The 25,389-nt window shown below is 36.7% G+C and overlaps 1 protein-coding gene across 1 annotated transcript in view; it reads left to right on the plus strand.

The window, feature by feature from the left end:
* Positions 1-25,389, plus strand: part of AKT3 (AKT serine/threonine kinase 3) — a 122,920-nt gene that overhangs the window by 46,219 nt on the left and 51,312 nt on the right. The window contains exons 4-6 of the mRNA XM_086460941.1: positions 7,838-7,963; positions 19,474-19,585; positions 21,075-21,219. Coding sequence (XP_086317067.1) covers positions 7,838-7,963; positions 19,474-19,585; positions 21,075-21,219 — 383 coding nt within the window. The remainder of the gene's footprint in view (positions 1-7,837; positions 7,964-19,473; positions 19,586-21,074; positions 21,220-25,389) is intronic.

Genomic DNA, 25,389 nt, shown 5'->3' on the forward strand with positions numbered 1-25,389 from the left:
CTAGCAAGTATACCAGTTTTAAGAGGGGAAAGTCACGTAATTTTTGACAACACGTTAATCTGTCAAAGAAACTGAGCTGAATGATAATGCTATTGTCAAACTTATCATACTCTTTTGCAAACAATGGAAAGTTTGAGATTTCTTGTGTAAACTAGAGTTGGCTGTTTTACAAAATGTTGTAAGTACAGAATATTAAGAAGATATTTAATTCCGCTTGTAGAAAGATATTTAATTTCCACATGTAGAAAACATTTACATTTTAATAGTCTGATTTAATATATACATTTTTACCAAGTACATGAATTTGAATTGTTGCTGCTGTAGCTGACTGTCTTATTCAGTGTAATATATAGATGAATATTTGTATACTTGTCCTGCTCTTAAAATATTTTCAAAGTCTGAGAAAGATCCTTTGGTCTACTAGCAATTGATAAAAGCAGAAGAAAGAGAAGTCATACTTTTTCTGTTATACAAAGTAACACTTGATGCTGATAGTCCTAAAAAAAAAAATTATAAATATTTAAAAGTACTGAGAATGTGAAGGTTTTTAGCTATTAAAAAATTATGTGAGACAATATCTAATTTTTTTTTTCATTTGCCACAAATACGTCTCAACATTATTAAAAACTACAAAACTGCTTTGAGAAGCAGCTAAACAGTGTAGCGTTTGGGGTTTGATCCTATAAAGCCTTATGCAAGAGAGAAATTCAGAAAATGTGAGCAATATCCCTAAATGTTTCCAGGATACAGACTTTGGTTTTCCATTCCTGAATAGCAGGCATATTTAGAAAATATTGATCTTCTTTGTTGTTCAGGGATGCTGATGCAATACAGGACTCTGTTGTTCCAGACAGCATGTGCTAATATCAACTTCTATTTAATTTATTTATTTTTCTAATTCTTATCCTTCAAGAATGAAGGGGAAGTGAGAGTGATGTTGAAACTGGCAAGTTTTTCTTCCTGTTGGCTTGAAAGGGACATGGTAAAGGTCAATTCTCCATTTGTCAGGATGTCAGCTAACTCAGTATTTCTGATACTATTTTTTTAGAAGAACAGAATTTTGTACATGTGAAAATTGACTGTGTGCTGTGAACATCTATTTTCCATAAGATGCCAAAACACATCAGTAATTTTGTGTGGGTATTGTAGATGCCCAGTTTGAAAACTGCGTTTACGTTTGAATAGCAGTATGTGTCTCTGCTATTAAATATTTTCCTCTGGATTTTTTTGATATTGCGGAGAAAAGATTATTAATGCAACAGGAAAGGGTTGAGTAAACAGCAGGAGCTGAAGTACTGTTGCTTTTATACAAGATGGGACAGGGACTCACTCCAGTAGTCACAAGAAAAAAGACAGGGAGGCTCTTGATTTGAACCCTAGTGAGTCTCTAGCTGGAACATGTTTGTAGGTTGCATTCAGAACTGGGGAGGGGGGGGGGGGGGGGGGGAGAAAACCCCACAGTAAGAGCCGGGAAAAACCTTCCTTTGAGGAGATTGGTCCTCTCTGTCGCTTTAGCTGAAGAGGTGCATGCTGAGACCGTGGAGAGCCGCTCTGTGGCTTCACCCTGCTTGGTGACTGCACTGCTCCACTTGCAAATACTCTGTTTTCCTAGTAGGAGCCCTTGTCTTTGGTCACTACCTACTATGGGTTCAGGAAAAAAGATCCTACTCTTTGCCTGCTTTTCAGTGCATCTTGGCTGGTGTGGAGGAGAGAGGGCTGTCCCTGCTTTCCTCTCCCCTTTCTCAGCTGAGGAACTTCTAGAGCTTGTTCCCAAGGCTGGTTGCTGCCCTCTGCAAAATCTTAACATCTGTGTGGTTTTTGCTGGTTCCTGGCCACACAGCTGTGAATAGCTGAACATAAATTCACCAATCTTTGTATCTACACTGTATCATTCTGATGTCATGGACGGTGAAGGGTGCTTGAACTTTATCACCTTAATTCCCAAATTTGCAGGAAACTAAATGGAAGCTTAGCTGTGGTACGAGCCGATGCTCATAGCACGGAATGTTTCCTGTTTCCCAGTTGTGACTGGAAAAATTTGTTTGTCTAATGTAAGTACAGATGTGCTCAAAATGTCATTTAGCATTATTGGGAACTGTGGGAACACTCTTAGTATAAATAAATAATCCCTGTCTCACAGTCTAAAAGACAGAACCAGAAAGTGTTAGTTCCAAATTCTGCTGTTCTTTGAACTGCCGGGAAATAGTTGGGAGGGGGTATATAATAAAAATAGCTTTTAAAATGCTAAGGCACATTAGGGAAAAAAACAATCACATTTATTTAATATTTTGATATGCAAAAAGATTTTGTCAAATCTTTTGCGTGATGCATAATTACACATTTACATTAGGTTAAAAGACATAAATCATGAGGACAGGTATACTTTTTAGGGTTTTTTTAAACATTTTTTACAGTGGCTTTCAACTGTATTGCAAATTTGTTATGAAATCAGAAGTAAGTAAATATTTTACAGAAAGGCTTTACATTTACTAGTCTCTACTGACTTAATCAAATAGCCTGCTGATGCTTCTAATCATGTGTTAGGTAACACTGCCCTCAGAGGGCCAAGGTAAGTAAATTCAACCTCAAAACCACTGGCATTACTTCTGATATTTTACTTGACCTGACATTAATTACAATTGTTTCTTTTAAAGAAAAATTGCATATGGTTAAGTTGTTTTATTTACTTTTATATAATTTTGCTTAATGCTCTTAGATAAATTCGATCCCCTCCCCCTCCCCCCCCGTTTGTTAAATGTTAGTGTGTTAGTGTAGGGGAACTGGAGTTCGACTTAACCAAAAAGTGCCTTAGGAAAGAAAAAGAAAGAAAGAAAGGAGAACAATATTTGTGTATTATTTCTATTAAATTCCTTTTAGTAAATTGATGACACAGAGAAGAGGCAGATTTTTTATGTTCTGTGCCTGGAGAGGGGTTGGTTTTTGTGTGTAATGTGGTGTTTCTTGTTGCTTTTTTTTCTTCTCCTTCCCTTAAATCTCACTTAGGTCTCTGTGGCAGCTGTTGCTTCTTTTAAGGAACCAAGTTTTTGAACTCAGGTTTCTATTGCTTATCAGCACTGTATATTAAAGACTTTTTCCTTCACACCTCTAAAATAATTTACATGTTGAAAAATGTAGATGCGTTGCAAAGTGATTTAAAAAAAATAGGTTTTAAATAAGATTAATTTTAAATTACTAAATAATTTTTCAAGAATTGCTAGATTTCCATATGCTTAAGAATTACAAGCAGTGAGACTAACAATAGCAACTATCCATTGACTCTGAGGTGAATTATATGTTTGAAGACAGAATTTGAGTTCTGAGGTGAAGTAAAAAAATTACGAACTTTGAGTGATACATTTATCTAACGTGGATTTGTTGACTACTCATATGGTTTCTTAGAAAGCTCTTCTTTGTGAAGCTCCTCGGCAGTATCAAAACTACAAACCTTGTATCACTAGAATAAACATACTTTGTGAAATGTCCTGAAGGCAGGATTCTTGTTACTAGCTGTCAAAGGCAAATAAGGAAAATCATTGAGGTTGCAGTACAGAGGCAATACAGAGCCAGCTGTGAGGGCCATGCTCTAAACAAACCTTTATTTAGCATTCTTTGTTACTGTTGTTAGCCAGGGTATTATTAAATACAACATTAATTAAAGGGTTGCATGTTATGAGGGTGCTTTTTGCATGAAGATCAGATTGCATTTTTATGTGCTTCAAGAATGTACTGCTGTCTTATTTCACCTTTTGGGTGTATTCTTCTGTAGTTATTAAAAAAGCAGACCCCAATAACCTAAAACTGATCTACATTTATATTGTGTGTGTGTATGTATTTATTGTCTGTATATATCTGAGAGATACATATTCTAGTGCCCCTTTTCTCAAGGAGCTTTAACAACTTTGACTAGCATTGAAATGATGTAGGAAGTACTTGTCTTTCTTTGCTGCAGTGGGTTGAAATTAGAGACTTCTTCTTACTGTCTAATAAACAGATCTAAAACAACATGTTTTTCAACTTAGAAGGGTGTAAATTTATCCAAAATAATAATTTAGCTTACATTAACTCAGCAGGAAGCAGGGTACAAACTGATTAATTCTCTATGGCAGATCCACTGCTTTTTTAAAGTACTGAGCTCCATTTCATTAAATTGTCAGGATATCTTGTGCTTTGGTTAGCTTGCCTGGACTTCTCCTTTCTCATGGAATTTCTTTTTGCTTGAATTAATGAATTTCAGATGTAAATCTCCTGTCATTTGCTTGTGTTGGGGTATTTGATAAACATACACTCCAAATATCTTTAAAGTAATTTAATATCACACACACTGTAATACCCCGCCCGGCCCCCCCCCCCCCCCCCCCCCCCCCCCCTTTTTCTTTCTAATGCAGGACTGGGAAGTTAGAAGATTTGGAAGTGTTTTTTCTTTTCAAATACTCTGCTGTGTTATAGTAATTTTTGTACGGAGGATTTCTCTTTCAAAGCAGTTAAGTAAGCACATGTCTATTAAGAAGTATGGACTAAAATGTTTTTCTATGTTTAACGGATCATGTACAAGGAATGCAGTTTTAAGAGAGCACCTAGAGTGCATCTTGAGAGCCATTAAACCACTTGAGCAGCTAAGTGAACTGTTCACTGATAACCACTGTTTACTTTAGTCTTCAAAAGTGTTCACCCGTTTGTTAATTACATTACAAAATAAATAAAGGGCAGATGATAAATATTCATGTATAGGCCTTGAAGAGGGACAGGAATATTGGTAATTTCAAAACAAAATCAGGTAGGGTTTTTTTGTGTGTGTGTGTTTGTACAGATGTATTGAAAAAGTAATCTGACCGTGATTCATGTTGGAGAACCATTTAAGAGAAACATTCTTCAAAGAAATATGTCTATGAAAGAAATGTATGGATCCTTGTGAAGCCATAGTGCTTTGCAATTGCTTTTAAATTACATGTGCACTGTTTGGCTATAGTTTACAGGGTGAAGACAGGTACAGCTGTGCTCATGGATAAACTGGTGCTTACACGTCATTCAATATTTATATCTTCTTGTGATTAGCTTTTGTCCAAAGTCGCTAGCTCTCTTCAGAGGAGCTTGGAAGTGCTAGTCAAACTCTTCTAATGGGTTTTCTCCAGGCAGAACATCAGCTGCACAACTCAGCAGATGATCAAAATTCTGTTTGGTTTTCTGATTAAGACACTCAGAGTACCTAGTAGAAACCAAATGTAATCTAAAGTGTTGTCCTAAGAGGAGAAGTGGGAGTAAGCACTCAGGGAAGTGTGCACTAGATCTGTAAGGGCACCTGCTAGAATGATCTCCTTTTCTACAAGTTTACTTCTGAAGAGTGGGTATGGAAGTAAATGAAGGCTTCTGTTCTTTCCTGAAGTGACTAATATTAGAGTGTACTTACCCTGTCAGCTCTGATTCTTAGAGCAGAGTCTGCTGTCTCCCTGTGCAGTTTATTCCTTACAGAAAGGTGGACTGTCTGAAACCTGAACCGCTGGATGGCTGACCTGTTTTAGGCATGTTGGTGTTCTCTCCATGCTGCCCTTGAACTCTCCTTCAGTAGTTGTAGGTGCCTGCCTTCCAGTTAATGTACTTTCTAGATAAGACCAAGATCTTGATAGATTTTAAACCTAGTAACAGGCACTTACTGTTACAATTAAATAATATGTAATTTACTAGAATTGTGCAGGAGAGTCTCTTTGTAGTCTGTTTAACTTTGAGAAAGCAACTAGGTTGTTAATATTTTTAAAACTAAATATTGGATCATCTGATACTTCAGGTTTTGTTTTGGCTTCAATGTTTGGGTCCATGCAGATTTCAGCAAACTTGTCACAGGGCATATTTTAAACGTTCTCAAAATATGAGTCATACCTCTACTTAGGCCTATGATTATTTCATTTTCAAGTATTCAGCAAACTTAATTCAAGAAATGTCTTTACCTTTTCGTGTAATGATTATAGAGTTTTTCCCTGTTGTTGGTATTTAAAGTTACACATTTGTTGTCCCATACTGTACTTTTATTTCTTCTCCATCTTACAAATATCCCATGCATGGGGTTTTTTTTTTGGTTTGCTGTCGTTTGTTTTTTTATTGTTTGCTTTTATGTTAGCTGGGATTTCCGACTGTGAAATCAGTTCAGACTGGCAGTGTCAGTAGGGATGTTCCCAGCTGATCTAGCACCAGAGATCTGAGATAGAAAGCTGAGTCAATACAAATGTAACTAGGGCTCTAGCTGCTCTATTATTTGTGGTCAAATTAAGTAATACTTTGACTTTTTCAATTTTCTTTCTACTTATATGAAGATGTCTAGATAACAAAATCAAGCAGGTACCCTGCTATCTAGAAGCAGGACTAAATAGGAAGAGTTTTGCTACTGAGGAAACGTAAGTTGGCACGAATACCGTGGTGTTAATTTTTCTCACTCTTTCCTCTTCTCCATCTCCTACTCCCTACCCCGCTTCCCTGCTTGCCTCTTGCATGTTGAAAATCAGAAATGTTAATGGCTGCAGTTAGATTTTTAAGCCGTGGGCATCGTCAGAAGCCATACAAGTTATGACCAAGTTAAACAAGGCCATGTTAACAATTCCCATCTTGAACTTCAGTGACAATTAGTTCATTGCTCTGATGGAAAGGTGAAGATACAATGAATGAATTTTTAGATTAGCCTTTAGTGGAGTAAGGTCTGTGTCAGATGGATGTAAACTTCTTTCTGACATTTGAATTGTCTAAAAGCTACGTAGCTACAGCTAACAAGGTGCTGAGGTGGTAAATGGCACTAAAGGGCTGGGCTTAGCCTGGAACCGGTGCAGCTCCTAGACTGGTCAGTTCTGAGTATTTTGCAAACAGTGAGAAGTTCTAGGCACTGTTGGGAATTCTGCGTTGTTAATACACTTTTTTTCTTAAAATGTTTGCTTGTATAATGATGAAACAGTGACTTCTTTGAAGTCTTAGTAAGTATTTGTACATATGTTATTTACTCTGCAGAGTTGGTAGAAATCGAAGACGGGGAAAGTTGGGGAGATCTAAACTCACCTGTACTTAACTGAGTAATTGCGCTTTAAAAATGAAATTGTTCCTGAAATTTTGGTGTGGCATTGTAAAGTATAATGCGGTTAAAGATATTTTTCACCCTTAAATAGCAAGTAAGTCACATTAATTAAGTTATCGTGTCTTTGCTGACCTGTTCTGTAAGTTTCTGGTTCTGAATACCTCATGGGTTGCAGAATTTTCTACTCAAGCTGAGGTAGGGGGAAGGTGGAGGTGGTGGGTTTATTGGTGGACTTATATCTTAGAAGGTAATTGGCTTTTACTTTTTCCTTTTTATCCCTTTTGCTTTTAGATATATTGTTAAGTGTATTTTGTCTAGGTTCTCCCATTGCCCCCAGTCTTCTTGTATTTGCTTAGTGTGTATTTTGAGGAAATGAATGTTTTTTGCTTTGGCTCGACAGGGTAAATGTTCCACCTTGTGGTAGTTTAGATTTCATTTTGTTATTAAAGTCAAGCTGTAGTGCTTATTTTTGCCTATAGCAAATTTCAAACTGTTTATAGGTGTAAAGATGTAGGTTTTTGAAGAGTCTAGCATGATAAAATTTAGAATTATAGAATATTACTATACAGTACTTGTAGCTTCTTATTCTAGAGGCATCATTGTATAGTCAATGCCATTGCAATTCCATTTTCTTTTCTTTTGAGGGAGTTAAGGTTTCCTCTGTAAATTGAAAACTTCTGAAAAGATTTTGGTATAATAAATGTTAGACACTGATAATATGTTCTGGCTTTTAATATCAAAGTTGTTTTCCTACAGTACTAATGAACTTTTTTTTTTTTTCTCCTTTAGGAGAATACATAAAAAACTGGCGGCCAAGATATTTCCTGCTAAAGACAGATGGCTCTTTCATAGGCTATAAGGAGAAGCCCCAGGATGTGGATCTGCCATATCCACTCAACAACTTTTCAGTGGCAAGTATGTATTTCCAGTATTTATTATTCTCTCAGGATATTGACAAAGTATCTGCTACATATTGCTTTTTGTATAGTTCAGAATTTATTGGTAACACTGCAAGTTTGATACCATGTGTCAGACTAGTGCACCTCTAATCTTATGTCCAGCTCTGCAAGATATCTTTACAAGTGTGTTGATGATTTTACCATGGGTTGGTTTTTGAATATTTTTCTGTTCAAGTCTAAGTTCTCATTTTTATGTGTGTGTGTCTGAAGCATGCATGAAGTCTGTAACTAACAATAACATTTGACAAATGATTGTTGTAAGAAGAAAATTCCTGGAAAGCTTACCTTTATTCGGATCATTGACCTCTTTTCTCTTTTTCAGTAGTATCTCTGAATTCACTTGAAAACTCAAATTAATTAGAAAATTATCTAGACTGTCAAATGATACAAAATCATGCTAAATTATTTTTCTCTTGGATAATCAGGTAATCAGCTCTCCAGCCTGGTTAATCAGTAATTTCAAGCAATCAGACAATTTGCATATATTAGCAAAGCTACCAAGTGTGTATCTGTTAGATAAAGTGAAGATATTTTGATTTCTTGTTTTCTGAGAATTTTTCTAAAAGATAAATCTGTATTTTTTTTGATCTAGCAAAGTGAGATTGGTAGAAGAGTGTTTCTGAACAGAAATGAAAGTATCTGAGGAGCAAAACTCAGGGGGCAAAAAGATCTCCCTGGATATGAGTTGTGGCTATCATAGCTAGAAACTTTCAAAGGAACATTAAAAAATTTACCCAGTTTCTTTCAAAATTATGTTAATGTACTGCAATACGATAAAAGGAGATGTTTAGTTTTATAGGGAGTATTGGAGGCTCAAGAGCATGTTTACTTAGAGAAAGGATTCCATTCATCTGCATTGCTGAAGATAGCCCAAATGCTACTGAGACTGATTTTATGTCTTTTCTTGATAAAATTGTTCTTGAGCATGTCTCAGCCTTTGTATACAAAGTAATTTGCAGATTTTATTTGGTAAAAAAACAATTTTGTGCTCCAAGACCAGGTCCACTAAAGAAAAAAACCTTGCTTATTCTGATTGTGACAGAAATCTTGCAAATGATACTGAATGTGCAAGCCTTCTAATAATATTAGAGGCTCATTTTGCCTTGTTGCTGTTCAGCATAAAAAGCAGTGATGTATTTAAGTTGTTCATATGAATAGGAATTGGCTAGGTCATAGGTCATTATTCCTTAGTTATTGCTCTGAATATCCTAACCTTTTATAGGAGTTAGTAGTTTCCTAGTTATTTTTTCACCAATGCGCAGCAGAAAGAACATTTGTAGCACTGCAGTAGGGTTTTTTTGTCCTGCTTTACCATGTTCTTCCTTGCATATCCTATCTTCCTTTGCTGCAGCAACTAGAAGGATGATCCAAATGGTAGTTCTGCTAAGCAAAGACATGCATAATAAGCAATTTATTCCAGTGTGTTGATACTAGTGAGTTTGTTTTTGTTTTGATACCCAGAGGTCATCTTATGTAATTCTGATATTAGAATACTGCCCCTGAACTTTGCCTTGGTGGAAATTGCAAGATTTCATATTATTTTCCAAAGTGACACCATCACCACCACTACTCAGCATCCCCCCACCCCTTCTCCCCCATCCAAAAAAAGCCCTTTCTGTAACTAGCAAGCCCAGTAGGGTCTGATTCTTAGGCAATGTAAGCTAAAGGAACAGGCATGCAATATTAATTGAAGAAATAGAGGTTTCGTAAGCATGATGAGTTTTTCTGTGATCTGGCAGGAAAAGGAGTAATTTAATCAGAAGTAATTGCTGATCAGTGCAAGAGTAGGGAGATTTTTCACTCATAAACATAATCCCATGAAATTAAGTGAAGTGCCTATGTAGAATTCACAGGATGAAAAGCAAAACTGTGGTATTACACTTTAAATTGCAAGGGACTGTAAGTTTTTGTCAGCTATTTTATTTGTCTGAAGATGAGATCGTCATAGGGCAAACAAATGAACAAACAAAATTGCTATATGAATGAATCACATCTCATGGGCAGTACCTGGTAAATGTCAAGAACCAGTCTCATGGCCTCTGATCCAAGAGTTCCTGAGCTGCTGCAGTAGGTTTGTGGCCACAAGCAGTGCAACATATTTTTCCTGTAATAGTGAAGTACGTTTTTCATAAATTACTAGCCAGGCAGATGGAGTGTGAGATCACTGTTAATACCATCTTGATTAGGTTGGCAGGGACTTAAAGATATGTCTTTACAGTCCTATCTTCATGTAATCTTTGTAGCTATCTGTAAAGTGAGAGTGTGGTCTCAGTCTACTTTTTGCTCTCCAAATGATAGACATCTTTGGCTCTTGCTTACAGCTTGTTATTTAAGCAGAAAAGGCCAAGGCTGTGGTATTATTTTTGTAGTACTGTTGGAGTTGAACACTGGAAAGTTTGCACAGCTCTGCTTTGTATGACACTTGTTCTGTAGTTTAAAACTTTTACATCCAGCTCTGTCAAACTAGTTATTTCCATCATATGGATATTTTCCCACCAGTATCTGCCCTCTTCCACTCCTGTGATACGAACTTTACTTTTGCAAATGGCTCTTTCCCAGCACAGTACCGTTTTCCTTACAGTAGCTCCCCGATTTCTTCCAAGATAACTTTAAAGACCCACACCTGAGTGTTACTTTCTCCCTGGTCTTGTGTCATCCGCATACTCCATTGGGAATGACAGGTAGGCAGGAGAGAATTAAGTTATTTTACGTAATGCTAATGGTGCTTGCAGTGCTAAATATGTCTTTGTTAATAAAGCCTTTCTCGTTGGGTGGTGTTTTGCATAGGATGGAGTCTTCAGAGGCCATCCCTTTTCCTTGGGGTGATCTGTGGGGGAATGTAGGGGGAAGGCATTGGGAGATGGCTGTGTAAACAGGTAGACGCTTTATATAGAGAGAGAGAGCCTGAGACAGCACACGCATGCTTCAGGCCATTGCTGGCCACCCAAAATGCAGGGGAACCGCGTGGGCCTGAAGTGGAGGTGAAGATGTCTCTTCCTTGGAGCACAAGTACGTCCCTGAAGGTGAAACAGAGTTGACTGAAGTGTGTGACAGAGCAGGGCTGGATGGAGCTGAGCCCTGGGGGAGAATACAGGACTGGCCCCTCGGTGTCCTGGACAGGGACTTCGCTTTGTTTACTCGTGGCTGCTGCTCTCCCGCCTTCAGGCATATGCCAAAGGCAGCAATGTGCACCACACACTGCATCCGTGGAGCTGCCACAAGGTTGCAGGGGTGAACAAATCAGCCAGATCTGGTGACAGTGGATAGTGTGTAGGAATCACTCTACTTTCTCTCCTGTAGAGCCAGCTTATTTTACACCAAACAGAGCCGCCTTTTTTAACATGGGAGTTGAGAGAACTGTATATTTGAAGTAAGCTTTTAGTTCCCTAATGCTCATGCCCTGACACTTAGACTCACAAAAAGTTGTGCTGTGGTATCTTACCATGCACTTAAAGATAAATGGAGGCTATGTAATTAATTACATTGGTGGGAAATTAATGGTGGAAACTTAAAACTGGTTGATGCTGGTTTTCAGAGGTAAATTCAGAAGTGTGAGGTTACTTGAACTGTCTGGTTCAAAATCAGTTCAGCTTTTTTCAGGTGGAGACAAGCAGTTGCAAGTAATCAAGCTATTGTAGCTTAAAGAGATACTCTTGATTGACTGAGTCACAGTAACTGAGTGGGTGTGCATTCCTAGCCCACTTCAACTGCAAAATAAGATATGTTAATGTAAATTGATTTTGCTTAGGCATTTATGCAGTCAGAACTATTTTAAAAATAATTTGGATTCTATTGGTATAACTTCTCTGTACAGGCAGAGGCCTGAAAAAAGTCCTGGCTTTTAAAGCTCCATTATGCTTCTTTGGAACAAAACTAGTACTCTGGGTGACAGCATGTGTACTCTCAGTGGCTTCCCTGAAAACCAACATGGCCTCACAACACTGTTTTTAACTGGTCCCGTGTTGTGTAAGTAGAATCAACACTGCTTTGTGTAAAACATTTTGGTCTTTGATCGTCATCATTATTAGGGAGAGCAGAGTGGGGAAGAATTCTAATTCAGTCTACTTAAAGAGCATTTGAGGCTTTACTGATAAAAAAAATACTTCTCACATATGCAATGAGTATGTTGGTAATCACATAGCACATTTGGGATGAGGTATCTCTAAGAATTGGCCCTTTGCCTTCATTTTGATCTTTACGTGGGGAATAATTGGGAAGAGCTGCATCCCTTCACAGTAGCCTTTGAGCTTTGGCCAAAAATGATGTCACCTGGAATTTCTTTCCTATCTTGAAAGATAGTGCTTTCTAAGCACTCTGTGGTATAGCTACCCTTTTTCTTGTCTTTGAAAAGAAAAGGCGAATTTTAATTATTTTTATAACCTTTCCTTTATTATTTTTCTCTACAAAAATGATTATCGATGAACCTTAGCTATTCTAAATGGAGAAGCTGTGCTACTTTTTCTTAGTCTTAATCTTTCAGTGGGCCAGAGACAAGGTTTTATTATTTTGGGGATTTAAAAATCTTCAAAATACAAAAATTGAAAGTTTTCAGGGGAATGATGTAAGGGCTATAAAGAATTCTGAAGACACTGTCTAAAGAAATGGGTAGGGAAAAATGTGTATGTTTTAAGTGAGATTAAATTGTGCATCAAAATACTTGGCATTAGACGTGACCTTGTGTGCAACTCACAATTAACTTTTCAAAGAGGTTTAAGTTTAAAGTCCCATTTTTTTTTAATTGTCACAACACTGGATGACATGAATGCAGAGATAAGCATGTAACTGTAGATATTTATAATTACAGTATCGATTTAATTTCAAAATAATAATAATAACAACAATGGTGCAATTGAATAAATAATGTTAATTCAGCACTGAAATACTTGCGGGGAGAAGGCGGCAAATGTATGTGTAATGCACGGCATATGCAAGTGCATCTATGGAAATTCGAACTCAGACCTAATGTGTATAACCACTATTACTGTCTGTGTTGAATAGGTTAATGTTTAGCTTTCTGGAAAACCAGACCAGTAATTTTCTTTAGGAGGCTTTCATATTACTTTATGAATGATTTCTAGGTGGTATAGTTGGTATTCTGTCATTTGACGTAGAAATTTGGATTCAGTTATTGGCTTGGGTCATGGATGAAGATGAGTTCCTTGGTCTCATTCTTCCATTTTAATCGACAGTGTTTTCTCAGACTCCAGTATATCATGCTGTAATTTCCAATTATTTCTAAATAGGGCCTGGTATGAGCATGGAAGGTTAAAGTTTATAGCCAAGTCTGAGAGTTTTTGTGCTGGTGTGATACACCCAGTTGCGTAAATAAAATTGGAGTGTTCATATGAAAGACAGAGTACGACATATAATTTTACTGTCTTCCGGGAAAACAAACTAAAGCCCAGGCAAAACCCAACAATAAAAGGCAGAAATCTCGTATTTTCATTCTCCCTCATTGCATGAAGCAGCAAATGGCAAACCAGTTGTAATGACAGAAAGACATGGATGCTACTTCAGTACTTTTTGGAGTATCTGAAATAAAAGAGTTTCCAGCATGATGAAGTGCATCAAGGATGATCTTTTTCGTCTTTTCAGCTTCAGGTAATATAATTAAGTTTTCTGTGTTTATTATGCAGTCGTATATGTTGTTGTTTCATCAAAGCACATATAAGTACTTGTTACGAGCCAAGCCCCACAGAAGTGGGATTTCTACCCGTACAGAATAAAAAGTCAGTTCCTGCTCCAAAATACTAAAATTCCAAATATAAAACAAGGGACAGCAGATGGATGCAAACAGATGGGGGGAGTGTGAGAAAACAATGAGACAGTATTAGCCTGTAGTACAGGCAGTGGTCTCAGCACATCAACAACTAATCCATTGTCAAGGTTAGATTTTTACTCTCTTCTCGCTTCTTTTCTTTCTGCTTCCTTCCCTCCCTCCTGTTTTTTAAGACGTGGTGAAGGAGAGTTTTAAGGAGTATTTACAAGAGACCTAGTATGCCAAACAAAGAGAAATTAGAAATGCTTGTGAAAAATGGTGCTGAAATTGGAACAGCAGAAGGATGGGTGGCATTTTGATACTGAATAAAGAGTGATACCAAGTATGAGGGCAGGCTGTGGGGACAGACCATGTTGAAAAGCTACCTATATTTGATGTGCTAGAGTTGGGTGAGAAATGAGGACTGCAAAGAGAAGAGTGATATGATCAAAGGGACAATGGATAAAAATGATATATTCAGCAGTTTTGGGGATGATATTTTTAGGGGAAAACTGCATTTGTTGGGGCCAAAGAAAGGATATGAAATTGTTCACCTAAATCTCTGTGTGACCAAATTTGTTTTTAAGGTCATACTCCCCATAGATAAAATGTAGTAAGAAAGGACAGAGCCTTTTGGAAAGCCTCAGAAAAGTAGGTTTCCCATAGGGAGTAGGTAGACAAGTGGGAGAATCGAGAGAGGACCAAGCTAAGGGTCTGCATGTGGGTGTGTGTATATGCATGTATTTGTACATCTATGTAAAAGATAGGGCTTTTCAAATGTATATGAGCAAAAGCATGTGTATCTGTCTCAGTGTTATCAAAATGATGTACTAGTTCTGCTACTTGTCTACTACTTGTCTAACAAAAAAGGTAATTGGAGAAAAGTGTGTATTTGGAGTGCAGAGTGGCAGTTATGGAAAAAGGTATTTGTAAGCAGTGTGTTCATTAAATTTTGACGTGAGAAAGAAAAAAAACGGGAGTAGCAACTGAATAGGCAAGGGTTGGGACAAAAGTGAAGGAAAAGACCAAGGAAAGACCAAGACAAGAATAAGAAATTAAGGTTAAATTGTAGTGCAGATATATACATAGATAGATAATATCTGTCTAGAGATAGCGCTCTCTGTGTGTATTTAAAAGTACATGTATTCTAAACAATGCAAGCAGTGGGTCAATCCTATTTCTTTTATATCGTATGATAGTCACAGGATGCTATCTTTTGTGCTAAAACTCAGACTGTATTAGAAATAATTTCTCAAATATGCAACCTTCTGTTCAGTTCTAGTGCAATTTTTTATGGTTGCTTCTATGCTTAGTATTCTTGTCTAGCCATATCAACAAATTCTGGTGAAGTTGAAAGCTACCATATATGAAATAATAAAATGGTATTAGTGTTCTTTCTGGTTTTTATGCTGAATGAATGTATTTAGAAAAAGAACACTGGTGATTATATGGTTAAAGTTATAGAATTCAAACTTTAAACTTTTTAATAAAATCTGAACAGATGATCTGTGCTTTTTTTTTTTTTTTGGAACTGGCAGGTTTCAGGCCCTCTAATTGGCTTCCCAGCTTTGCAGAGTAATTACAGCTTCAAGCAAACTTTGTCATCTGTGGTTCAGAATGGTGTAAAGTAAACAGAACGTTTTGAAATACAGTTTGTAGTTAGAGTTGCTCAGGAGAGTTTAACTAGCATAACTACTTAATTTAGGTAGTAGCAGTTGTTTGAAAAAGATAGTCTAACGTTTTAGAATTGTGAAATTGTTTGGGTATGGAGACGAAAGTTGACCTCTGATATGTACCTGACTTTTTTTTTCTTTTAAAAAGAGAAGTTCAATACTTGAGAAACATCCATTGCATTTCTTTATGCTGGTTTTATTTCATTTTTTCCATTTTCTGTATAGATCCAAAAATGGACAAACGAGTGCTACAGACTTGTTGGAACAGAGTTGTCAGTTTCTGTTACTGATTTTTTATTTTGCTGCTTTGAACAAGTGTTCTCCCCCAAGGTTTCCCTCTAATATTAAAGGGGAAAATTCTCATCACTGATGTTTAATCCCAGCAAGACAGAAAGCTTTAGGATTAAAATGTGTAATTCTAAGTTGTAGATGGCTAGCATACAAGAACACAAAGTTGAGTCTGTCTGTTTACTGGCTTACTCATCTTTTTGAATGATAATTTAGACTTCCAACTGTTTTGAGTTGAGATTCAGCCCTTTAATTACATATGTTTATGTATAGTAGCAAACTTGAAGACATTATGGTAGAGTGTTCTCTACTCTTGGTAATGACCCAACTATCACTCGAGCGTTTGGAGCCAGCTCTCACTAGCCAGTTTCACTCGTCGTTCTGTGCTTTTGTAGTTTCCAAACTATTCTCTCTGTCTAAAACTACTATGTTTTTTCCAGTAATTAGTAGAAAAATATTTTGGTAATTAGCAGTAACTGTGTATTACAGCATTTATTCATCTTAATGGATTTTTTGTTTCCCTAGCTGTAGGTGAAAGACATTCACAAGCAAGATTTTATTTATGTTGCAGTCATGACAGGAATATTGTTTATCCCATACATTTGTATATAGCAGCACACGAAGCATGTAGGTGTACTAAATATCAGCAGACTTCAGTTACTTTTATCTACTTGAGAAGGATGGGCAGGACACGACTTTTAGAAATAGACTGGTCTTCCACTTTTTTCTGAAACTCTTTTTGCTTCAGAAGGGAAGGATATGAACTTATTCAATTTTAACCTTCCACAGGGAAATTAAATCTTTAGCCATTTTTATTATTAAACAGAATATTAAAAGAGCTCATGAAGTTTTGCTAGATTTTATTTTTCAGTAGCATTCCTCAATGATAGTGAAATGGCATATATGGTTTTGTATGTTTTCAGTGCCATTTTCAATTGCTAAGGTACTTTTTATTACCTTTAATTGCTTTAGTTAGTCATCTGTAATGAAAACTCAGAGAGCAAATACTCTGGTAGCTACAGAGCTTAGTATATGCATCCATATGTTTTGTTCTTGTTAATAATGCGCATCATCACTTTGAGGACTGTCTGATAAAATAATGTAGATAGTACCAATAATACTTCTATATATTAGATACAGATTTGTGTAATGTACATACTACCCAGCTACAAGCTTGGTTAAGTATCCTAAGCAACTCTACTTTATCATGCTGTCTAGGTTCCCATCATCTGCTTCTGTCCTCCTTGTTTCTCTTCAAGCTTTTGTGTCAAATTTCCTCTTTATGTGTCCGTCCTGCTGTAGCTCTTTCCTCTAAATGTTGAGGATGGCTCTCATCCCGTCTAAGATGCAGCTGAGTTTATAAAAGTAGTGAGGTTGGATTACTCTTTCTCTTTTGAGTCTCCACAGTGTAGGCAGGTTTGTTAAATGTCATGTCATCTCCTTGACCAGTGAGCAGTCTGATTTACATAATAATCTATAGATGTATAATATATTGTGAATATATTATAGGTTTGTGCATCGTTATTTATTATAGGTGAATATATTTATAGGTTTGTGCATCAAGGAACGCATACCTGTGTAGTGCACTATTTACTTTATTACTCTCTTGTTTCTTACACGTGTCTCTCAAGCTTCTGAGGTGTTCTGTTAAGCTGCAGAAAAAAACCCTACTGACAGATAAATCCACTTCCACTTTTCTTTGCTTTTTCAAATAAAAAATTTGCAATACACATGAAAGTTCTTAAATCAAGGCGTCCTCACAAAGAACCCCCTAATATCAGTTCTTTCATGGCTGTATTAAGGATAGTCCAGTACAAGTAAGTGTGTGATACTTGCTCTGGCTTTATATCATGGAGATGGAGGCCATTTCGTAGATACTCCTGTCCCAAGTTGTTTAGGTGTTCAGGCATACAAATCAATGCCTTGAACTAAGGCTTTAAGCTTATTATGAACTAAAGAGTTGCTTTTGTGTATTTTCAGTATGCAGGTGCATTTCAGAAGGTCAGCTATGAGTGTACATCTTGGGCAATTAGCCCTGGTAACAAAGGCATATGAGAGAAAGCAAAAACAGGGTGAGGGTACTTACATATGTTGGGTGTTTAGAAATTTGCTGGATCTGATGCAGTTCTTTGGAGAATATTTAAAGTGTATTCCTGTAAAATTGTGGATGATAGCTGAGGTTTCAGGACCCTGAATTTCTGAAGAAAAAATACAAGCTAATATAATTTATTTCTGTGAAAGAATAGTGTGCCTTGTGAAGTGGTATGTGTCATATAACATGACTTTTGTAAAGTGTTGACATTAACTGGAATAAATAAAATGTAATTCACCAAGAATAAATGCAAGATTCTTTGCTGAAGAATAGTTAACTACATCAGTAGAGGGTGTGGATCAACTAGTAGGTGGTAGCTCTATCAAGAGGAAGTTACAGTGGATCGTAAGTGAACGAAAATTCAGTTGCCATTCATTACTGATTGATTTGTGATCCTGATAAATAACTTTAGATCACACATTTGATCTGGTTCAGCTTTGAACAAGTGATAGCTTTCCAGAACATGAGATGCGATGTTTATGTCTATTTTGTGGTAATTACAGGAAAGGAAATTACACTTTTGAGAGAGTAACCTTACCTTCACAAAACTGTTCACATATATTTGCATGAATAAAGAGTTCTAGTAGGTCAGTGTTTTGTAGACGTAATGTTTAGGGCAGTATGCTACATCATGAAATCTAATATACAGTCTCATTGAACCACTGTATGAATTACCAGTGTTGTGGTCTTTTGACAAAGGAGTAATAGGCAGTCTACTGTATGTCTAGAATTGTGTGACAAGGAAGATCTTGGATCCGAAAGCACAGCCTATGAGGACAGATTGGTTAAACTGATTTAGGCCAGCGAAGACTGAAGAGAGATAAAATAGTGTTCAAATATCTAAAAGGGATAGCTACTGAAAAGATAAATTAGTCAATAGGGCAAGAAACAATATGTTTAAATTATAGGAACAGTTGCATTAAATGCTACGAAGAATCTTCCAGCTATAAAAATAATTAATTTACTTATGATTGAATGGAATAGTTTGCTTATAGAGGTTTTGAAATTACTACTTTTTGGGGACTGTAGAAAGAGTTTAGAGAAATACTTGAGAAATAGCATAGGTAGACCTGGTTCTGCCCTGGAGCACAAAGAGAACTAGATGATTTCCTGGGACAGCCCCACTGGGATTGTGTGTGGCGTTATTCTGTATTTAATAATCAGATGAGTTTCGACATCTAAATTTTCTCAGATACGATGTTTTACCCAGCCTAATCCTGAAGTGACAGTAGCATGCGTAATTGTGGCATGGTTACCATTGAAGGGAAAATGTCATATTGCTCCTGCCAGGTACAGATGGAAAAATGTGCCTGTGGCTACTGCTGTTACCTTGGCATAACAGAGCAATCCGGAATCTAGTACTCTTCTTACCCTTATAACACAGACCTAGATTGCAAATGGAGATTGCACTTTTTATATGGGCAACAATAGAAGTTCCATCAATTCCTCTGACTGCTTTGTTCACCTTAGGGTTATTACCTGCTACTTTTTGTTCAAGTCCGTGGTTATATTGCCATTCTGTATTTCCTTATATGTGCTGGATACATGCTGGATAGGTATACACAAGCTATATGTATTTTATCTAAGTAATTTTGTTTGCTCTTCACCCATTAACTGGCAACGTATAAAAGAGGCAATGTCATGCATTTCTCTAGAATGTCAACTGATGAAAACAGAGCGACCAAAGCCAAACACATTCATTATCAGATGTCTTCAGTGGACCACTGTCATAGAGAGGACGTTCCATGTAGACACTCCAGAAGAACGGTGAGGGTTTTTTTTTTTTTGTTTCGCTTTCCATGTTCTTTACACAGAAACCTCGGCACAGTCTCTGCTGGGACTGCACAGTGATCAGCACTTGGATTGTGACGTTCTGGGCACATCCGAACAGTTATTTAAAGAATTTTTAGGTCATCTTCTGTAAAATATTATCTGAGCTCCTAGCTAGTGTGAGAATTGCCTGTGAGTAGGTAGGATGAGCATGTTCAAATAAGCCGAAACTATATCACGTTATGTCTCTGAAGTGTTAAATTGTGAACAATAGAAGCCTGCACTAAGATATTTTCCAGCCTCCCTGTCTTAAATTTTCCTTTTACTCCTCCTAATATGCTTGCTTTTTTTTTTTTGGCATAGAAAGCAGTATGTTTGTTATAATTTATTTTATATTTGCTTGGTAATTTTTCTTGTTTCAGTAAATATACACAAACTGTTAAGAATTAACTTTTTTAATGCACCAAAAAAATGTAGGAGATATGGGATGTTGTACCTTGCTAAAATGTTCTATGCTGTGTCTCTGCTTAGATGCACTGTGTCCTGTTGAGACTAATGCTATGATTTGGCTTTACTTATATGGTTTGTATCAATAAATAACCAATAACTTTTCTTTTTTCTGTTGTTTCTCTTTCATTAGTATATTCACTTAGAATTTTTTTTTATTCTACCTTGGTACTGTTAGAATAAAATAGGTACTTCTCCACCCTATCTTTCTTCTGTGTATGTAGCATAGTACCTCCTGCTGCATTCAGTAATGTCACCAGGCTCCTCCCATATCCCTTGCTGGCTGAGCAAAAAGCAGCAGGTACTGCCCTTGGTGTGGGGCTGTGGAGTGGTGATGGGCCAGCTGGTGTCCCTGTGCTGGCTAACCAGCACACAGAATAGCCATGGGCTCAGCTGCCCCTGCTTGTCCCTCCATGGAAACCCTCATCTGGGCCTGCCCCTCTGTGCAGCCACTGGGTTTTATGATGCTTATAGGAATTTAATTATCTTCGAGGGCCTCTTTCTCAGGGGAATTTGAAATTACCCAACAAGCTGAGTTTTAATAGGAGACAGACAGAGAGTTGAACTCACAGTGTGGTTTAATAAATCTTACCTATTTTCTGTGAAAATGTCTCACAGGGAGGGGGAATGCCACAAAGTCTCTTAAAATAGGAAGTTATTATCAGATAGGAGATGACAGTCTATGCTTTGAGCTGTATTATACCTGGAGTAAGTGTTTTCAGGTTTTCACTATTAAAATATTCACAAAATCAGACACTGGTAATTCTTCAGTGATCCTTTTTGATGCTAATCAACTTCACAATCTTTAACATAATGCAGAATTTAAAAGGAAATTGAAATGATTGATTTATATGAGGCTTCTGCTGTGTAACATGAGAATTGAACACTGAAGCAATGCAGCATGTGAAAAACATTATGAACCATTTATTTGGATGCATTTTATGAGTTTCTAATAGGCATGTTTGCTTGTTCATGATAGGGAAGAATGGACAGAAGCAATCCAGGCTGTAGCAGACAGACTTCAGAGACAAGAAGAGGAGAGGATGAACTGTAGTCCAACTTCACAGATAGACAATATAGGAGAAGAAGAGATGGATGCTTCAACAACCCATCATAAAAGAAAGGTAATGACAGTAAAAGAATAAATGACAAGACTAATACGTAAGTAACTTTTGTAGAACTGTCTTGTTGGGTAAAACAATATACAAAGAATAGTATTTATACGTAAATTTCTGTGTGTTACAAGCATGAAAGTACTTGTTTTATTTCAATAAAGCTGAACTACTCTAGTTTTATTTATTTGTTATACTAACTGATACAACACTTCTGGAAAACAAAGTTCAACTGTTCAGGCACATGTTATCATTCTACTTACTGTTTGAATATTATTTTTGACTTTTTGTTTGTTTACGCCTTTAGAAGTATGGTAATAAAACATTTTCATTAGACAAGTCGGTTTGCCCCATTTCTCATGCAAATAATACCCAGTACAAATTAGATAATTTGCATGAGAAAGGCTACAAGGATTTGGCCTTTAATGACCTTGTTTTTTTGCTATCTGGGAAAATAACTCTGCTTTACTTTTCAGTGAAGTAAGAGAAAACATTGTTTAATTTTTTTGCAGTCCTTCACAGCTTTTGGTGTAAGTAGATACTTGTATCTCCAGAGTCAACAGGATAAACAGCTTAGTGTAACAACTAAGAGTGTGTTTTAAAGTTTCATTGTCACACAAAAATTTGCTTCCTTTTTTGTGTTTCCATTTTGTCCTGTGTTTCAGTAAGTATGGACTACTCTTGAAGAATGGATCATTCAAATGGATGTCTCTGATTTACTACACAGGATTGACAGGAGTCCAGAAATGCATTGAAATTGCATGAGAAATAATAATCCATTTCTATAGGACTGGCTTTATTCTTTCTAGCTAGAGATGAAACCTGTAGAAAACCAAGTGGAAGTCTGCTGACAGAGCAAAATAGTCTTATAGCTAATGTATGTAACAGAATGCCTTTGAATGATGAACAATGAAAAGAAATAGTGAACATGTGCCTTTACTCATAGAGTATGTTTTGTTCATTGCACTGTATGAAGCAAGACTCTTAGAAAAATCAGTGGCTGGAAGTATTCACCCTTATGAATATGACAAAGGTGTCACAGGAAATCTTAGTTCTGTCATGTTCTAACTTTTGAGAACTTGAGTTTGCGGTCCAAACATAGTGCTTTCTTGTTGTTTCGTTGTATGCAATTTTCTAACCTTTTTCTGTTATAGAAAAAGGTAAAACCTAATTATATACAGCTGTAACAATACTCTGATCATATGTTGTCAGGTTGACATTGAACTTTTAGCCTTGCAGCATAGATGTTTGATGACTGTGCTCCAGGGTAAAATATGACAAGTGACAGCAAGACAGAGGCAGCGTTCAAGATGTGTCAGTCTTTCTCAGAGGCAGGGCGATTATGTGGAAGGGATTTAGGTTTGCTGTATTAAAGATCTGAGCACTGTTCCAAGCTGTTATATCCTCTTATAGTGGAGTACAAAACCACTGCATAACAACAAGCATTTTCAAGGTGTTAAAGTTAATGCTGTCTAATATAAGTCACTTATCTGGAATGTATTCTTTCCTTGTTCACAGTGCAGTGCATTTTCCCATACAACAAAAGGGTGTGGGGGAACAGGAGGAGGAGGAAGATCAGTTTTGTTTCTGTCTTGCCAGTTACACTTTAAGAAATGCTGAAATAAAACGCTGGGACAGTGCATGTGCAGTGCTGCAGAATATTTAACAGCTTTGGCAACAAGCCAAAAAGCAAACTGTAGAAAAAAAAGGTGAAATGAAAAATGGTGATATTCAACACCCAGTAATAGAGCAGAATGGAGTTTTTGTAACTTACTGATGACCACAAGAATTTTTTTAATTTTTTTTTTTACCAAAACTCAAAGTCCCACTGCAGATTTCTGACTGTTGAAAGATTTTAGCAAAAGGTTCTCAGAAGTTTTTGGAATCAAAAATTCTAAGTGACCATAATGATGGGGAGTTGTCACTCCCTCTGTGTCAACTGAAATTGGGAAAAATATTTTTTTTAGAACAGTCTCTGTTTTGTAGAAATGTTTCTGAAAACCTTCTGTTTAAGCCTTTGCAGTTGTTAATATAATCAGAACCATTTCCGTTATAATGACTTTATGCATTTTTATTGCTTGTTTTTGGTATTGGATTTCTTTTCGTTTCAGGGATTTTTTGCACAATGTGTTGTACAAGCTTGTTTTGTCACCTGATTTTACATCTAAGCCCATTGAATTTTGCTTGTGCATGCACCAGATGGTATACATATGAGGAGAAGAGCATAATCAGATTAAGACAGAGGAGTGGGCCTGTTCTTCTCTAAAAAAGTAGCAAAAGGTTTATGGAGAAAACAGTCTTTAGGATGTGAACTTGATTTGAACAGACATGACAGCAACGTCCCTGGCCAGATTAGTTGGAAGAACCAAAAGCACTTCTTCCCCGCCCCCTCCCCCTCCCATTTTTTTTAAATGGTGTCAATGTGCCACTTAAGTTTTACATAATGGCATCACTAAAATTTGAACCACTAGAAATTCTTAGCAAACAGCTTTTATTTCTTGGTGTACTAATCTTGTAAGTAGAGTTTCTTCCTAATGAAATCAGATGAAAACTCCAAAGTGGTATAATCTTTGTGCAAATCAGGATTTTTTAAAAATTAGTTCCTTGGTAGGAATTTTCAATACCTGTAGCAGGGTGTATTCTTTTGAACAGATCATCCATAGGGGAGTAAACAGGCTTTACAGAAGGGCTGAACATCATACGGTTCTTTGGTTAGTGCAGTTTCCTGTAGTTTCATTGCTTTTCCTTTGTTTCCAAATTTGTTTTGAAGGGTCCAGGTTGAGTAAAGAATAGATTTTTCAGAGGAAACTAAAGGTAATTTAATGAGGAAAAAGATTAAATTCTCAGAGTTTGGTAGGAGTGAAAAAGGTGAGAAAATTATCAAGAAGAAAGAATCCAATCTTATGGGAGCCTCCAAATTTGCTTACCAACATCCCTCAGGTTTAGGAAGTTTTCCACCAGTTTTCAGTACACCCTTAGCTATGGCATCTGTGTTTTTATCTCCCAAGGTCTTGTGTTCTTTGGCAGACTTTTTGAGTTACCCTGCACTGCGTATCATCTCTAAGCCTTCTGCTGAGCTTGTAAAGAATGAGAGGATCAGAAGACTTTATTCTTAGAACTAGCACTACCGCCATAACCTGCTATTAAGCCACAGCTCAAAATCTTTCATTATCTTTCTCTTATAAATATACATATATTTTTTAACTTGTTTTCACTGAGCTTGCAGCTAAATTCATGACTGCTTTGATGAACAATTTGTGAGCAAATTTTGGGAGAATGAGTCTTTTGATTTGACTGGCTTGCTGCCCTGAGTGTCAAACCCATGTCTGTGATCAGTTGAGCCAAGATCTTCCTTCTGTGTGTGGGCAAAGGGCTGCTTTTCTGAGCTTGTTTTATTCAGACTCTGATGGTCCCTCTCAAAGTTCAGCCTCTCAAAGAAGATCAGAAGTATGGGAAAAAATTACCTCTTGGAGTCTGCTTATGATTCCATAAATTTTTGACTGTTAGAAGTGATAAGTTGTTATGGTCACTAACTCAGCATTCTTTATCAATAAAGCTATTGGCCATTCTTTCTGTGGGAACGTGGTAACTTATAACTGAAGATATGGAGAATTCTGCCCTGAATTACTCATCTTCTGCCTGAATTGTATTTTGAATGCATTTTTGATTTTTTTCATGTCTTTTTCATGTCATTTTTCATTGCTTTAGCACAAAAGCAGTTGTTTTTGCTTGATGGTTATCATGGAACAATCCCCGAAGTACTGACTGTGATATCTGAGAAGACTTACTTTTAGTTGGCTAAGTACTAGTAGTCATGTAGTGTTTGGATCACAACTTTACATACTACATCATGCGTCACTAGTTGTAGTACATTATACTAGTTTTTGGAAAAGTTGAGCGTTTAAGGATTTGTCTGTGGTCATAAACTAACTTTACACTCACTTGTGTGGATTTTGTTTAGGTAAAAGGTAAACTGAGCCTTTGAAATTTCTGTTACTCATATTTCTTACTGGGATAAACGCAGCTTTGTTCTTCCTGATGTGAGATGGTTTTGCCAGCAAAAGAAGATCTGTCCCTGCGAAATGCTTAAGTATGTTTACATGTGAGCAAAGAATGGAATTCACCAAGGTTAGTTTGCTTAGAAGCATGGGAAAAAGATTTGATTCCATCTGATAAAGCTAG

Source organism: Leptosomus discolor, chromosome 2, assembly GCF_034619465.1.
Source record: "Leptosomus discolor isolate bLepDis1 chromosome 2, bLepDis1.hap2, whole genome shotgun sequence".
Lineage (NCBI taxonomy): Eukaryota > Metazoa > Chordata > Aves > Leptosomiformes > Leptosomidae > Leptosomus > Leptosomus discolor.